General features: G+C 28.5%; 1 protein-coding gene across 1 annotated transcript; it reads left to right on the top strand.

The window, feature by feature from the left end:
• The first annotated feature begins 5,088 nt into the window (after positions 1-5,088).
• Positions 5,089-17,988, top strand: LOC113548761 (paired mesoderm homeobox protein 2-like). The gene is made up of 5 exons (XM_026949808.1): positions 5,089-5,494; positions 12,166-12,344; positions 15,399-15,570; positions 16,080-16,202; positions 17,620-17,988. The coding sequence occupies exons 1-5, from the start codon at positions 5,284-5,286 to the stop codon at positions 17,784-17,786; spliced, it is 852 nt and encodes a 283-aa protein (XP_026805609.1). The 5' UTR covers positions 5,089-5,283; the 3' UTR covers positions 17,787-17,988.
• The last annotated feature ends 630 nt before the right edge of the window (positions 17,989-18,618 follow it).

Raw genomic sequence — 18,618 nt, 5'->3', positions numbered from 1 at the left:
ATAAACACCTCCATAACTAGTAACTACCCGAACCCAATGGCGGCTATCCTTAAAAATATAGATATAGCGAAACATAAGAAGTAACCACCCACCCTCAATAATATTCAACCATATATACTCAACTCCATATACTGAATAGTTTATTCAACATGTTAAAAAAAATAGTTATTATTATACTATTAAAATATTCCAAAGTATTATTCTGTAATATTTGCCTACAAAAATTACATAGACAACCCACCCTACCCATCTCTAATTTAAGTTGTAGCAGTAGCTATACCTCTACTATAGAACTATAGAATAGCCACAACTGTTCAAACCTATTTTTAGTCACACTTGAACACACTGGAAATCCAACAAGAAGATAAGCGCTAAGGCTTTCAGGATTTCTTAAATTAAATTAACATAAAACTTGCTTTTATATCAATATAATTAACTAAACTCATTGCCAAGGTGCCGTCGGTGAACGGCTCATCCTTCTTTTGAATCTACACATCTGTCAAATTCATATATATTATTATCTCTTTATCTTATTGTACCTACTATGGACAGATTTTTGAATTTTTTAATAAAAATTAAATTCAAATAACGGACATGTTATATTTAGTGTTTTCAGACAAAAAAAGTTACCTATATCGTTAATAATTATTAATTAACCAAAATAAATTATAAAATTCTGAATTGAATTCAGTACAATATATAATACTTGTATAATACTTTAATACACAATTATAAATATTCAGTGATCCCGGAGAAAGGCACCTCAGACCTCAGTATGCTGTTACCATTACAATAAACTAAATATTCATATTCTTTTGCCTCGATTATTGTTTAATTGTCTTGGATTGGTTGCTATGCGTGACGTTACACCCATCGCCGTCAGTGATTGGTTGTTACGCTTGGAATATTACAACGTCGACCAGTACCGATCGTTGTTGTTATACATAGGCCGTAACATCACGGCCAGCGCTATCTGTGATTGGTCCTAGTGTGCGTATTCACCACTATTCACTTTATCAGAATCACACCGTCTACGCCCAAAATTGTTTTTCATTTGCAATGATTCATCTCAGAATTCAAATTCCGTATATAATTTACAGTAATTTACTTGGGTACATTCGACATCAACTGCTGTGCACACTGGATCGATGAGGTGCGGATAATCAAACAATCAATAAAAATATGGATACAATGAACATGAATTTAAATGTTTTATATAATTAAAAATAAAACTAATGTGCTGTAAGTTTAATATATGATAAAAATATCAAATTTATAAATATATAAGTATTATAATATAGAGTTAAAACTACGTGATATATATATATATATATAATTAGTTTAAATTTAAAATTAAAAAATATAAAATGAGTGTACATTTGTTTTTTAAAAGTCCGTAGTACGGATAATCGACATTCCACCATACCTTCTTTTCTCGTTTTTCAATAATACAACCTATTACCTATATTTGCATTTCTATGCTTTCTATTACTTCTTAATTTTTTCCCATAAAATATACTATAATTCATGGCTAAGTATATATTTAGCCATGCGCGGCGGCGACTCAGTTCGCGGGGTGAGTTTATACAAAGGAGTTAAGAACGCGAACGTCAGCGGCACTGGACCCGCGGAAACTTATGGTTTCAAGGTTCGGCGGCCACCGGACGCGGACGCGGCCGACGAGATCCTGCAGGAGGAAATCTGAGGAGAGTATCAGGATTGCGGCATGCATTGTGGTGCTGTCCGTTCTCCGTTGACTCTCTTTTTCGTCCTTCAGATCGATCCCGTCAGCCAAGTCCCGCCACCGGACACCGCCGCCGGTTCCGTAGTACAGACTTATAAGCTCGTCCTGTGTTTCGGTCACCGCCGCTCGTCGCCAGAATCGTCATTCATCACCACTATAATATGTCGAAGCGCACGACATCGCGCACTAGCACCACAATCGCCGTAACCATCGCTCCCGTGCAGCCTAAGCAGCCGAACATCGTCTTCCGCAATGGTCGATGTATCACGAGCCCGAGCAAACGATCCCACGACATTCGTCGTTTGCCGCAGGACCGGTTGCGAGAATGTGCAGAGACGACCTGCAGTGGCCTTTAACTCGCCATATTTTGCACCGATTACGCAATCTGGTATCCCCCCCCAATCCTCGTTTTTTTGTGTCGTCCTCTCGACCGATGTGTTTTTTTTATTGTTTTGTTGTTGTTTTTCTTAAAGCTATATTTTAGCGACTTATTGATGACTATAATATTATACTTATATTTTGTTTTTTTGTAATAAGCCACTTTTGGTAGCTTTTTTCACCACTCTGTTTATATTGTTCAACACCTTATTAATTGTTTTTTTCTTAAAGCCACTTGCAGATTTTTTTTTAAACATTTTTTTCTCTTTTAGATTCTGAACGGAGTGATGAATGTATTGATTTTACAATGATGTGTGTTTTTTTTTTTTTAATTTTAATTTTTTTTTTTTTGTGTCTGTCATCACGTTTTGGAATAGTAATAACTAATAATGCTTCGATTTTGACTTCAGCCGCTCTTCGAATAGGAAAATTAATCTAGTTGGTACTTTGGGGGCTCAAAAGTAAAAAATTTCCAGTAGTTTTCAAAAGCGTCGGGAAAAACCCTGAAAAAATACGAAAAACAAGAATTTTCACGCATAACCACTTTACGACAAAATCGATTTTTTTATTTTGCTGTAACCCAAAAACGAATCATTGTAAATACTTGAATGTTTATATTATGGTTATCTATTTACGATTAAATTTTCAAAATATTTTGACCTTTTTTAAGCTACTTATAGACAATTGAAATTTTCGACTTTTCTAAGTTTTTTTTCTTTAAATGCCTATAAAAAAAGTTTGGCTATCCAAAAATCTTTAAAGTTTCATACAAGCTTTATTATAAGTTGTACTTATCGTAGTAAAAAAAAAATCATTGACTGACAAATCATCTCCGTTCAGAATCGTTTTTCGTATACAATGATACCTGTCATTGCATTCAAATTTAACACATCCATTATAGTGACCAGTGACCTACTCTCCATCTCTACTATACAGCAGAGCGATATCCATTTTTTATACTAAATTTTGTTCCACTCTGAGCCATCTGATTTTTTTCATTTATACTATAATTATTTTGAAATCTAAAATGTATTTATCTGCGTGAGTCAGTAAGTCACATTTTTTCTATTCATTAAAAATGTTTATAAAATGTCTGTTAATATAAAATATTATCGTTTCTTCTTTTTCATATTGTCAAGGATATAATACTTGAATTATTTTACTTAATTAACAAAATAATGACTAATAAAATCGTTAATATTTATACCTAACAGAAGATTCGTTTGTATACATGAACATGTTCATGGTCAATGACCGATGTAATGAACTGCGTGCGTTATAAATATTATAAATACGTATTGAATAATGTTTCAAAAAATAGTTGATACATCGTAAACATTAAACGCATGCAGTGAATTGTAAATACTACATCAACGGATACACAGCAAGGATAGGATAGGTACATAAACTAGGTAGGTACATGAAAAACGATTATGGATTAATTAATTTGAAAACGATTAAAAGGGCTTAAGGGCTTTGGACGCTTTGGTCGAAATGGGTATCTGGGCGAAACGGGTGCCACCCCGATTATGAACTTGTCAGCATATAGGTATCACAATAATAAACACATTTCAATAATTGAGCACCACTCGCACCAGCAAACATGATTATTTTCCAGTTCTTTATTCTCTGAAATTATCGACGTTGTCTGATATAAGAGTACAAATGAATTTAACTTTTCTTTCTAATTTATTTTCAGGTAAAATTGACTACCTAGATCCTCTTTCTTGCATTAATTAAAATATATTCCCACTTTGGCTAAATATAATAATTATTGGTTTTATATTTTTTTTTTTTGTTACACACACTATACGCTATTGAAAATTTTATCATATAAAGAAATTTATAAATTATAATACAAGCATTTGGTGAACACATTATTTGAATACAATAAAATATCAAAATGTTTTCAGGAGAAATAATTATTTTGCTGGTAAATTAAATATCGTAAAAATTTGTATTTGAAATGCTTATTAAAAACTAATTTTGCTTTACAGTAGAATTTTTTTTATGTATACCTAGGTTTAAAAACTTTAAAGAAACTTGTATTATAAGATAATAAATCATAAGTATGCTAAGAACTTTTTATGTATTTCTAACTATAAAATAATTTGTATTTTTCTAGTTTTACACGAATTTTGTCAAAATTCTAAATTAAATACTTATAAAAAATATTGTGCCTATAAATTTTCGATATTTTTTAATGGAAAAACGAATTATTTACTATAGGAACACTGTATTAAATTTTCAAACATTTTTATCCTTTCACAATTTTTTTATTGGCGTGAAATTTATAAAAATAAAACTAAAAATCATTAATATTTGCTTTCAAAAACCACTCTCAAAGTTGAAAATCGAAGCATTTTATTGACAACTATAATCATTAATGGTAATATACTCCTACACACATAAAAAACCACATCATTGTAAAATCAATAGGTACATTCATCGCTCTGCTCCAGAATCTAAAATATCACACATAATAAGTCTTAAATTAGAATACTTTCCAGTTTTCATTCATCCTACTATACACCGAGAATGACAAAATATAAGGGTACTTTTAATGGTTATAATAATTTTAAAATCAAACATATACGTTATATGTATCTTCTCAAGTCTTCCGAAAAAAACTCGAAATAATGAGCTACAGTGGTATATATTGTATGTATATATAGGTATCTACCCGCGCACGGTGGCGACGGTCGCTTGTCAGTTTTTCGAACAGACACCATAATTCGCGCGGACACCCGCGATTGGACTCCTACCAAAAGGCCGCCACCGCCGCCCCCTAAATAATATCGTCTGCTCGACGCGCGCACGCACGCGCGTCCGTCGTAGAGGCGGTCTCATTTTTATATATTTTTACGTGTGGATATACCGCACTGAATATCCTGCGTCTCGTATCGTCACAGTATGTCTTCGCGTACCGCCGCCTCCGCCGCGATAACTGCACTTGAGCACGTCATATTAAATGTAATAATACCATAAAATATGTATTGTAATATATTTCTATTGATTACTGTCGATATTTTTATTACTTGTAGGAAAAATAAATAAATATCGGTCCTTTTCGGTAGCTATATGCTTTTATAATAATAATAATAATAATAAAACGTATTAATAACGCACCTCAAGTCCTCAACTGTCCCGATAATTTTTGTATGCGTTTCGAAAGTGGTTTCGTCCTGCACATGCTCGGCGAACAGGGCGCCGCCGTTGGCGGGTACGGTAGGCCCGAGGACGAGTACGCGTCCGAAAACACCAAGAGGTTCACGGTGGACTCGCTCTTGCAAGTCCGGAGGCCGGCTATCGCGGCGACCGACGACAATAAACGGCCGGCAGCCACCTGCATGACACCCTGCTACGAAGTTGGTAAGTATACAATATATATATATATAACCTAATAAGCATATAGATAACCGCGGAGCAAGAAAAAGGGATTATAATATTATGTACATTATTATATATAGTTCCTTATGATTTTTATACAATTAATAAAAAATACGTTGTAGTTCTATGACTTTTAATAATCATATAATGATTTTTGAATTAGCCAAGTATATATTTTAAAAGTATCGCGTAGAATAAGGGAAATTGGGCGACTATAATAGTCAACAGAAAAAGGTTATACCTAATATTTAATTAAAAATGTATTTTTTTATTAAAATCTGATCAGGAAGGTTAATGCACTGCATATTTCAAGGTGCAGAGTAAATGGTCCCTGTGCCCACCCCTGAGTCCACTTACATATTTATATTTAATTTATAGGTTTATTGCACGCACGTTAAATCCTACAGACCGACCTAAATTATTATACCGATAGTAGCTTAGTTTTTCAACGTATCGATGAGGTTTATATTTTTCTACTGATTAAACAGTCTATATTTTGAATATTTGAACAATTAATTCTGCACATTTTTTTCAAATAATCAAACTTATAAATCATGGATACTGCAATGAAGCATTACTTTTTGAAAAATGACAACAAATTTATATTGCTATACATTTCTTTTAAAATTGGATGACATATTTAAATTCTCGTATAAGTGGAATATATAAGTACATAAATATATTATATATTATATATACATTAAAATGTTAAGCTGGTAAGCTATACATAAATAATGGATTTTCTTTTTTAATTTTAATACGCGTAAACATTTAAATATATTTTTTTAAGAATATTGAAAACAAGGCATTTTATAGTTTTTATTATACGTTTTTTGGTAGCGACATTTTCTAAGGAGATGACTAACTATAACCCTTCCAAGAGTCCAAACAATCTCTTTCCAAATTGCGTATATGGCATATATGTACCCATAGAATTCCTATATACTAATCAGTTTTTTTATTGGTTTTATTTCTGTTTGCGCATATTAAAATTTGTACTTATTTTTAAATTACAACATTTTGTTATTCTTACTGTGTATTTTATACCAAATATTTAATAATGTATGTACCTATAGTAAATTTACAATAGCACCATTAAACGTTTACTATTCTAAATCACAATCGATATAACATTCTTAACTATGAAAATATGTCATGTTACACAATTTATAATAAGTATAATAGTATGTAGGCACTACTGTCGGTCATCATGCCTAGATGGTTGAATGTATTTGGTCTACAATATATTATACGTCTTGTACTTCAAACGGTATAAGATAATAAATCTGCATTCGGCAAAACTAATATTGTTATTGGTATCAATGCGAAAATACTAGTGAATAAATTAGCCTGGTTCATATTAGAATATTTAGAATATGAATTCATTTATTATCAAACTTTAAAGTTTTACTTTAATTAAAGTAAAAATACGAGTATTACCTGTGTTTTCATGTTGGATTTTTCGATATTATTCAATTTGTAAGTTAGTAAAGCGAGTTATAACTGTTACAACATTACAAGTATATATATATATATATATTGCAATTTAAAAATACTTACATACAAATTGAAAAATTATAAAATTCCGACGTACTAATAAAAATAATAATATTATTACTTTTTAGTTTGATGATAAGTCGACTAATTGTAATACCTATAATATGCTATACCTAACAACACAAAATTGGATCTGCTAAACGTAAATTTGCTACATTGCATATTAATAAAAATTGTGAAAGCATGAGACATCCTTTTAATTCTATAATATCCTCATCCTTAATATTTGTCTATGGTATCTATATATTACATCAACAAATAGTTGTTAATTTAAGAAATTGTCTTATAACCACTACATCGTTATTGGAATTGCTATGTGTCAAACGAAAAAATAATGCGGGCCATATGTAGTATAGGTATATAATATACTACGGCAACAAAGGATATTATAACTATTATGTTATTGTAAATGCATCTGATCAATCAGAAATAAAATACTATAAATCTAACTAATATAATACGTCGAATATTTTATCCTGATTGATTATAATTTCAAATGCCTATCTACTCATACTCGTATAATATAAATATTATATAACTATCTAGCTGTGACGTGCCGAAGAAGCTTTTTTGAAACATTGCTTAAAGTCTAAACTTGGTGAGTATATGTAGTAAGTATGAAAATACAAAAATTATATAATAATAGAAACAATATTGTTTATTTTTATACTTTAATAAAATTATTTATAAGACATAAATCCATATTTTGAGTAGGTATAGTGGTTCTTAATCTTTTATTTTGCCCCTATTGAGTTTAAAAATTGTTGTCCAGCACGCCACTACTATATATAGTTTAACACCTTAACGGGTAATTGGTAATATATATATTAGACAAAAAAAGTTTTTAAAAATCTTCTTCCAGTATAATGTAATTTGTATGTTATTGTAAATTATAATAAAAATAAACGAACTAATAATATTTTTTAATTAAATGAATAAAAATTGAAAATAAATTTCCAAATTCCATTAAATTTAATTTAATTTAAATAATAATATATTTACATTAACCATATTTAATAAGTAATGACATTTGCGCTGGAGTTGACGAAGAGAATGATGTTAAATACACTAGGTATACCTTCCATAAAGTTACAAATTGTTTATATAGAAAAAAGTTTAAGTGTAGATCATATTATATAGTGTTGTAAGATGTCAGAAACGACAGAAACTTTGTAGGGCTTTATTACAACTCAATTTATGTAATACATTTAGTGGTATACAATAATAATTAACGTCTGAGTGTCTGACAGTGTAATTAACTATTTACCTAATATATTTTATATTTATAATTTTAAAAATAATTGCATTTAGTTAATTTTTTACTATCTATATTATATTAAAAAATGTTACATTGATTATAATAAAACTTATTAGATTAATAGTCGGTTAATGGCATTCGACAGTAGTTATTTCTGTGTATATAAGATGTTAAACAAAGTACAAAATATAGTAATAACATAATTTATCAATGTGTCAACAAAAATGCCGTTAAAAACTACAGTTGTAATTTGTAAATGATTTTATAGGTTTTTAATTGTAAGATAATTTTATTTTTATATTTATGGTAAAAATAACTCGACAAATTAGAAGCAAAAAAAAATGTTGCCTCGCCGCGTATTTTTACAAAACACTATTATTTATATAACCTTTAGAATCGATTCTTATCATTATAATATAAACTCTTATTGGGTATTAAAGCACGTATTTTTGGAAGGAATGTTTACAAAATAGATTGCTTTAGGTATATAAAATAAAACTAAAACAGTGTTCGATTTCCTGCACTATATTAATTAGACAATCCACACAGGTTGGCATCATTATTTTTTTACATGATGAATATTATAATATTATAATATATTCGCAATATTGTCAATGATACTTATTTTCTACCGCATAGCTCGGTGGTTTTATAAAACTAAACTATAAAATAGTAATGATATAAAATATTTATAATAAATGAGATGTTACATGTTTATTATAAATTATACAGGTAATGTGATTTTAATATCAAAATCGATATAAGTATGTATAGAAATTTAAATTATTGCATTATTGTTTTGGTGAGAGTTTTTTAATGAGATCTGGAGATGAATCGCGCACAATATGGTTAGCGATTATTTAGCATTCACAGACGTCTATGGATTTAAATTTAGCCGCTGTTGTAGAGACTAACGTCTGAGTGCACGGCCGTAAGTCCTGCAGCCGCCGTACTACAGTATATATTATATATTATACTACGCGTTACACGATGTATTAACGTGTCACATCTAATGCATAATAATAAAATATATAAATTTTATTATAATATGAGTCTTGTTATTTTGTCATACAGTATAGCCGGTATTTTAGGACAACGCGGTGGCGATGGAGGAACTGCTCATGATTATTTTTTTCTCTAGCGAATCAGAGCATTTCGCAGAGCTTACGACGATTAGTAAATTTGTATTATTTCATTACCAACAAGTTTTAACGAGTGTTTTTCGAAACCTACAGTGATTATTGATGTGATAGTGATGAAACTGAGTAGAAAGATTCACTATTTGCAGCGATTATATACATAAATATATTATATAATTTATACTGATTTTAAAGGGTTATTGATTAGCAAGCCAGCAAAGCTCATTCGTCACTGCCTGTTGCTATATATATATATATGCATATTACATAATAGGTATCTAGTGTGGCTGCAAAAATGCATTTTATCGTACGTCCGGGTCGTGGTTTTTTTTTCTCGCTCGTCCACATTTTCGACGTCTCCGTTCCCGTGACTTAAAGGTCAAGAATCCGTGTATACTTGCCCCGACGATTGATCGAACGGTTTTTAATTGTTCAATGCTTGCCAAATGTATGTACAAGCGGTCGCTAGCTATCTTCTCTTCAATAATAATCCGCCACGTCCGACTCCTTTTTTTCATTGGAATCCGAAATACTTTAACTACATATATTAAACTGATTATATTGATATACTGCATGGTAAATAACTACTCTAATACAAACCCGTCGTTTACCCACGTAAATGTCTAATTAATTTATGTACGATACGGTGTACTATTATATTAATTATTATTACATAAATATAATAGTGTATTATAATTTGATTGTTATTTGGAATCTATTTTATTTATTATTGTTACTGTCGTTACAATTTTGTCGAATGAGACACAAGCTGCAGTGCTTATCGTTATTACAAATTTACAATATTCATATTGCATACAAAAAAAAAGTGTTTTGTTTTAATGCACAATATAAAAACATATGATAAGTACATATTATTTGATTGTTTTTAATACTCATATGAAAATTATGTTGTTATTAGTTTATTACATATTATATAAATAACATATTCTTGTTCGTGTTATATTTATCGATTTGATCGTGTTATTGGAATTGAATAGTCTTTATTTTCTTTCAAAAATAGTTAAATAAAATAAATATGAGTAGTTATAAAGACTGCAGTAAGGAAAACAAACAACCGAATAAGGAACTTAGTAACTTACGTCGAAAATTTTTTAAAAAGTATTTAAACAAGCGGTTCATCACGGTGGCACATGAAAATGCATAATAATTTAAAAATGCCATGCACACGCCAAGCCAGGGATGTTGTTAAAATGCGTCTGATTTATGTTTTCGTTAATGTTATTTATTAGGCCGGTTAACTAATATATGGTTAATAGACCAAAACACTAACGTCGTCATTTGTGTCATTGGACATGTTCCATTGCATTAGTCTCCTGTAAATTTAAACCTCTCGGCTATGTGTTCATCTCGAGTGTAAATAATATATACATGCATACATTATTAAATTAATTTTTACCCTATTAATTAAAAAAAAAAATAAAACGTAATTGATATTAAAAAGAATATTGCGGTCGAGAACGGGATGTGGGTGGGTGACTAATTATATAAGCATTTTATTATGTACTTAAATTATTAATGTAAATAATCAAATAATATATGATTAATTTGTATTATAGCTTGTTAAATAAAAAACGTGTAAATTAAGTAAGTATGCTAATTCAAACAGATGTTTTGAATTGCATTAAAAAAAACACTACTAATGAATCGCTGAAATACATTTTGTCTCAGAAAAATCAACAAATATTTTATGCATCTTAATTAAGATTCTTCATTTTTAATTTTTGGATATTTGACAAAATTAATTAAGTCGTATATTTCATTATTTTATTTTAATAAATAATCTATAAAACAAATAATTTCCATATAGTTATTAATTTTGTTTAGTCTATTTTATATAACATAATAAATTACAATAGTTTTTATAAAATTGAAAATATTGAAACTTTTACAATATGTATATCGTATATTTATTATCTTTATCTATTCCATATTATATAATTTATAAAGCATTTAAGTATCTATATCATAGATATATTATCTATAACAAATATATTATATTTTTAAATATAATTATTCTGCTTACAATAGGTTATGATGATATATAAATAATAGATATGAAGTATTAACGAAACATTATTATATAACTCCTTACATAATCAAAATATTATAATCATATTTATGTCCACAACGGCGGAGCACTTTAATTTCACGGTAAGCTTAATTTATATGCACTGATGAAAATGTTTAAGACAATTAAGGCTTATTTTACTTCATTGTATTTGTTATGTAAATATCAAAAAGTTTAAAATTAATTGAATATAATACACATTACATATTATAACATTAATATAATATATACTTATATGTTATATTATTAATAAATACAGGAAAATAATATTATTTCATTAAACTAATAATTACATTCATATTTCAAATATGTGCGTATGATGAATCAGTATTGAAATTAAATTATGTAGTATGCCTTTATTAAAAAAAACACATATGTATATTAATTATTCTTAAAGGGGCTCTTACCTATTTGGCTATTTATTAAAAAATACATCGTTTATAGATGTAGTTATCTATTATTATTATATATTTTATTGATAATATTCGTTGACATTTGTCATAAACTCATAATATTCATAAATACAATTATTAGTATTAGTAGAAAGAGTAAATATAATATAATGTAGTAAGTGAATAAAGCATTATATAATTTATAACTTTCTTCTTAGAAACGAATTCTACAGAGACAGATGGTCAACGGAAAAGCAAACCGAGAAGAAATCGTACTACATTTTCTAGTTGTCAGTTGCGAGCATTAGAAAAAGTTTTTGAAAGGACACATTATCCAGACGCGTTTGTTAGAGAAGAACTAGCAAGAAGAGTTTGTCTGTCTGAGGCCAGAGTTCAAGTAAGCATATACAAATATAACCATCATAGTTAATATAGGTATATAAACCAGGTACTTACATAATTGAATAAGTAGATTAGGTACCTACCTCAAACGTATATTAGTATTATTTATAAATGTATTTTAAATTTAATTACCTAAGTATATAACAATTCGTAATACATTACATAGCCCAAGTGACCAAGTCTGTATTACTATAGTACAATTTATTATTTATTATACTCAAATTTGAACGAACAACTTTCAGTAGAGTAAAATTAATTAATTTATAAATTTAAACTTTAAAGTAAGTAACTATGGATATTTTGATACATTAAAGATGTTTAAAACATTTCAGCTTTCTTAATTTCTTTATTATTTTTAAGTAAAATATCAAATCACAGATATTTTCCTCATTAATCGATGTTTATTGTTTAAAATACGTTTAAATAGGTGTGCCTATATTAATATAGTATTATAGACTGTTTGTACATTGTACCCAACTGTTGTAACTACTCGTATTTGAAATAATAAAATTTAACACTATAATTAATGCTCACAACTCATATTATACAACGAAATAAATAAGTATTATTTAAAATTTAAAACTCAACATTTTTTCAGAAGGGATTATACCTTATGCTAATAATAATTAAAAGTTACATGTAAGTACTATTACCTATGCTAATCCTAAAGGAGAGGGGCGTTTTATAGAAATACATTTTCATTGAGGATCGAATAAGATATTTCGGGGAATGGTTGTTAATCGTCCTGTGTACGCCACTGGTTACATAATATACAAAATCATATATTCAAATAAAAAAATACATATATATATATTACCTATGTACGAATTTAAATTTAATTTTACTATAAAAAAAATATTTTTATAATTTTGTAAAGAAATACCAAAATTACATTAAGTTCTTTTCTTCGCAATAATTTGCATTTTAATCTGAAAAATTACTATGATCATATTTAATCAACGATACGGTTTATAATAAAATGATAATTTATAATCGACAAGCATCAAGCGCCTATTCTATTCGGGGACGGGCGCTCGGGCCAGGGGCGCACTTGTTGCCGGCGCACATCCGTCGCACTTTTAATCCGGCGCGTTTAGCTAATTGACAGAGACGCGATCACCTCGCGCAGTCGCATGTATATATATAATATTCGGTAGCGACAGACGAGCACGTGGCCGATGTGGCGTGTGGGTTTCGTGTACATACGTACGCACACAACTCAAGAATCTCTCACACAACTCAAGTCTCTCTCACACACATACGTGTTGACATGTGTCCCTAATTTGGACGGTGGCGGCGCCGCCCGTTCAACAAGTATCTCATATGTATTTGTGTGTGTGTGTGTGTGTGTATGTGTGTAAATATATGATCTATGTATACCTACGCACGGTAAATCAAAGGAAGTTCGGTCTGCAGAGAGGAGGCTGTCAAGTCCGCCCGGCGGAATTCGCGGACCAGTGATTTCGTGACGCGCGGGTAGAGGGCTCGAGTCCAAGAGACGACTAGCGCCCAGCAACACACTGAATATATAATACACACAGAAGACGCCGCTGCGGCAGCTATATACAATTATGCTATATTATTATAAAGCATATGTATAATATGACTGTGGATTGTTCGCCGTGCGCTTGCACGTGTGCGGGGCTCGAGTCCGAATCAATTAACATACGAATGAGAGACGTATACACGACGTACCTATACGTATATTATCAGTGTGCACTGTGCAATCTGTTCAAGCGTATATGACGTGCGTAACGTGTCATAGTGTGTACTATTATTACTATTATTGTGCGTGTGGAAAAAATAAACCTCCGTGCGGTGCTTATTATATATTTATTATTTATAAACATTTTTATAGTTTATACAATATACCTACGTTCTTATTCTCGCAGAATATCATATACGCACAAGAGTACAAGACTGTATTATATAATATACGTATTGAATTATGGGTGGTGGTACTTGACAAATATACTGGGGTGTATCTACACAAATTAAAAATTTAAAAAAATTGATAAAACAAATTTTCAACGGAAATAAGAGGTATGTGCATACAATATATACCTATTATCTACTCATGAAACATTCATTTTTCTTACAGTTCTCCACACCCTTGTTATTTTCTGGTATTTTTAGGAGCAAAAGTATTGTTTTAACCACTTAAAAAATATCAAGTTGGGCAATTACCTCCTCTTCTCAAATTATACATATGTATATGAGTATATGAAATAATTACAAAAAGTGACAGATTAAAGGTCAGATCTGCTGTGGAGTAATAGATATATATATATTTGGTAGTTGGTGTCTACGAAAAAACAAAACAAAAATCCCATATTTTTTTATATTTTATAAATGGTTATAACTTAAAAGTCATAAGATTTGAAGTTAGGAACTTTATGTACGTATGGTGAGACCTACTGTTCTTTCAAAATGTATCATTATGTGTTTTTAGCGTTATTAGATATTGGTGATATTACGTATGATTTAATGATTACCTATTGCCTATTGGTTGTATAAATATTCAACAGATGATATACATAGATCAAATAACATTCAAACCGTTATCGTAAATTAGCAGCCATATACTCGTATACTATAATAATTAATAATGTACAGAGGCATAGACTTGCCGTTTGCGCAGACTTAAATTTCAAGGGGTATCAACAATATTTTTGAGCGCTTTTCTTAATATTTTTCTTGTATTTATTATATATTTCTAAAATAATTTTAATTTGTATTTATTATTTATACTTTTTATACGCATAATACCTATTTAGAGATTATATTATATTAATAAGTTTTTCAACGTAAATTAAAGATATTTTATAGAATCTACAATATATTTTAGAAAAAATTACATTTTATTTTAGTAACATCAGTTTTAATACAAGTCCCTTGCTCTGGGATTTCAATTTTAGGGCCCTGCCCCAATTACAAAATGATAAGGGTACCCTATGTGCACGTCTATATGTACAGAGGATATAATTCTGACATGTCAGGTATATAGGTACATGTAAACACAAGATTTAAACATTGTGCGTCTGATCAGGTTTGGTTTCAAAATCGGCGGGCGAAATTCAGACGGAACGAGAGAAGTAGTCTGTCGAGGAATAACTCCGCACTATCAACTACGCCCGATTGCAGATCCCCGAATGTGGAACAACCCCTTTTACCAAGGTCCAATACGAACGCTGTTCACTCGGAACCACCGTTTACAGCTGGTGAGTGTAATACCTATCAAAAATGTACATAAAAAATAATATAAATTATAGTATACTGTATTACTGTATATAGTGTGTATGTACCATAAAAACAAACAAACATATAATATTTATAAATTAGAATTTAGGAATGGATGATTAATAAATAAATATTAATTTATTGCATAATTAAAAATAAATAGGTAATGATGATATCAACATATATATATATAATATATACTTACCTATATATGTTAATAAAAAAACATTGATTTTGTTTTAATTATTTTATAAAAATAAAAAAAACTACAACTAACTACCTAACTTATTTTCTTTATAATATTAACTTATTTTGTATGTTATTTTAAATCATTGACCTATTGTTTAATCTTACCCATGTCTTAAATCAAGTTCCATGTATAAATAATAAATAGGCATTAAGTTCGATAACGACCATGCTTAAATTGTAATTATAATTATTAAACATAATACATCATTACCTAAACAAAATGTGTCTGTACACTGTACAGGCTCCAGTTTTGGCGGACTCCTAGACTACTCAGCATGGAAATCGAATGGTTTGTCACAGTGTGGAATGTTCCAACACTCCTCAAGTTACCCGGCTTTCTTACCTACAGCAGTCTCCGCCACAGGTAACTTTATTATCGAGTTTTTTGATTTGAATCTATGTATATAATTAATATAAAACGTATATTATTATTTTTGAATTTTATCAATTTGGATTACCAAAATTATTTATTACAATTTTGCTATTGTAAATTCGTAAATATAATATAATATGCTTATTTTATGCTATATTATATATATATATAGAGAGAGAGGTATACTGACTTCAAAGTTCAAATGAATGATGAATACTGTACTTATTAAGTATAAAATATTCATAAAAAATAATAATAATTTTTTTAATTATCTATATTAAAATATTATAGTAATATAAGTTAATAAAGTACAATAATAATTTTAAATTATTAAAGTAATTATTATTTTACTACATAGTATCTATTAATATTGCGATAAGTTAATTTAATTTTTTACAAAGACATTGCATTTATTATATTATAAGTATTTATTTATTTATTATAATTATATATATTTTTAATTTATACCATATTATATTATTATTATTAACTTTTATCTCAGTCAGCGATAATAAACTATTGCAAACACCGTGAAACAGTGCGAGACTGTGAATAGGTTCACCCAATTAATACTTAATACTTATTAATAAGTAACATCTTAAAATGAAATGAATCTACTATTTTTTAAATATTATTGCATATAGGTAATAGTTAATTAAATTCTTAATATGTGTAAAAGTTTGAAACCAACGTCAAAATTTGATCTTCAAATATATCTATATATACAAAATAATACTGATTATATTTTCTTTTAGATTTTTTAGTTCCAATATAAACTAAATAAAATATATTAAATACATTTTTCAAATCTTAACGAAAAAAATTGATGACTATAATTTTTTTACTTCGAAATACAGTTTTTATTGAAAAAAATTCCTCATGCTTATAAATGAGCTAAAAAAGAAGTAACACTTTTCCAAATTTATACCATGTAGCGTGTATTATTATAAATATAAAATTAAAATATAGTTTGGCGAAATATTCAACTATCAACGAATATTCGTTTTTAATAACAATAACCGTTTGATGACAAATAGTTATACGGGTGAATATTCCAATGTCGTAAAACTGTAAGTGTTCACTTAAGTCATAAAAAATTAAAGTGAATTTCCGTTAAACTTTTTATTTCTGTTAAATGTATACAAGTTATTGAGAAATCCTAACTATATTTTTAAATTTTGGATATAAAGACAAATTTTTTTAAAACGTTTAACTACAAAATCCAATTTTCTAACCAAAACTATTCTGTAAGTTAAAAATCGAAGCATTTTATTGATTTTATCAACTACTTATCGTGTACACAGTACACATGTACAAATAAAATACATCATTATAAAATCAATACATACATCGCACCGCTCGTAATTCGAAAAATTTTTCTATATTTACGTTTTATGTTATTCGACAGGAAGTCATGCCCACGGTAATCCTTCGATGTCGATGTCAGTTTCTAACTGTCTGGTGCCAAACCACCATCACCACCACCACCACCATGCTGGTTACATGGTTTCCACTAATCTGACGAACATGAGAATTCGTCCTCAAGAATATTATATGGACAATCCTCACATATAGCAGACGTAGATCTCGAAATATCACATATTTCAGCTCGTCGACATGTATTATTATATTTAAAATATACTTTATTTTGTTCGCTTTTACTTCTATTTTTGCAGATTATTGTGCACATATCATTTCTATTGTTACCTTAGGACATTTTTGACAAAAATACAATTATTATGGGCATTTACTAAAAATAAACTTAAAATAAGATCAATTTAATTGTAAATCTTTTAACAAACTTTAAGAATGAAAAAGACAACATTGTGTAAAATGAAATGTACAATTTTATTGAAGAATAATTACAAATACAGCAATAACATAAAATTATGTAACTTTTATAAATTCAATTGATTAATTATTAATTTAAAATTATTGGTAAAAGTATACAAATTAAAATTGTTTGTTGCTTAAGAACTATAATGAATAATAATATATTTCATAGGAATAAAATACTATAAATATATTATTTTCATAATAGTATCTAATATATGTGTATTGTATGTATACTATAAAGGTACTTTGTTTGTTACTTAATATATACAAAAATAAGACTAGGATAGCTATTTCACAAATAAATGTAGAAATTTGGTATTTAAACATAACAATTCAAAAAATTAAGGTTAACAATGATTTATTTTTATTTTATTAAAAATGTATCTAATTCAAAAGATTAAAATTTTCTATAGTAATTAATACACGTTTTCAGTCATTAAATAAATATAATAATAATAATAATAATAATAATATAGTAATAATAATAAATTAATAAATTATGAACATTAGCATAAAAAATTATTTTAGTAATACAATGCATAATATATTATTTCTGTAAGAAATGTAGAAC

This window comes from Rhopalosiphum maidis, chromosome 1, assembly GCF_003676215.2.
Source record: "Rhopalosiphum maidis isolate BTI-1 chromosome 1, ASM367621v3, whole genome shotgun sequence".
Taxonomy (NCBI): Eukaryota; Metazoa; Arthropoda; class Insecta; order Hemiptera; family Aphididae; genus Rhopalosiphum; species Rhopalosiphum maidis.
The sequence above is the reverse complement of the archived record's forward strand: the minus strand, read 5'-3'. Positions and strand labels throughout refer to the sequence as shown.

Coding starts and splice junctions, on each gene's coding strand:
- LOC113548761 (XM_026949808.1), top strand. CDS start 5,284: ATGCGTTTCGAAAGTGGTTTCGTCCTGCACATGCTCGGCGAACAGGGC. Junction 5,495..12,165: donor GACACCCTGCTACGAAGTTG/GTAAGTATACAA, acceptor CTTTCTTCTTAG/AAACGAATTCTACAGAGACA. Junction 16,203..17,619: donor TACAGCAGTCTCCGCCACAG/GTAACTTTATTA, acceptor GTTATTCGACAG/GAAGTCATGCCCACGGTAAT.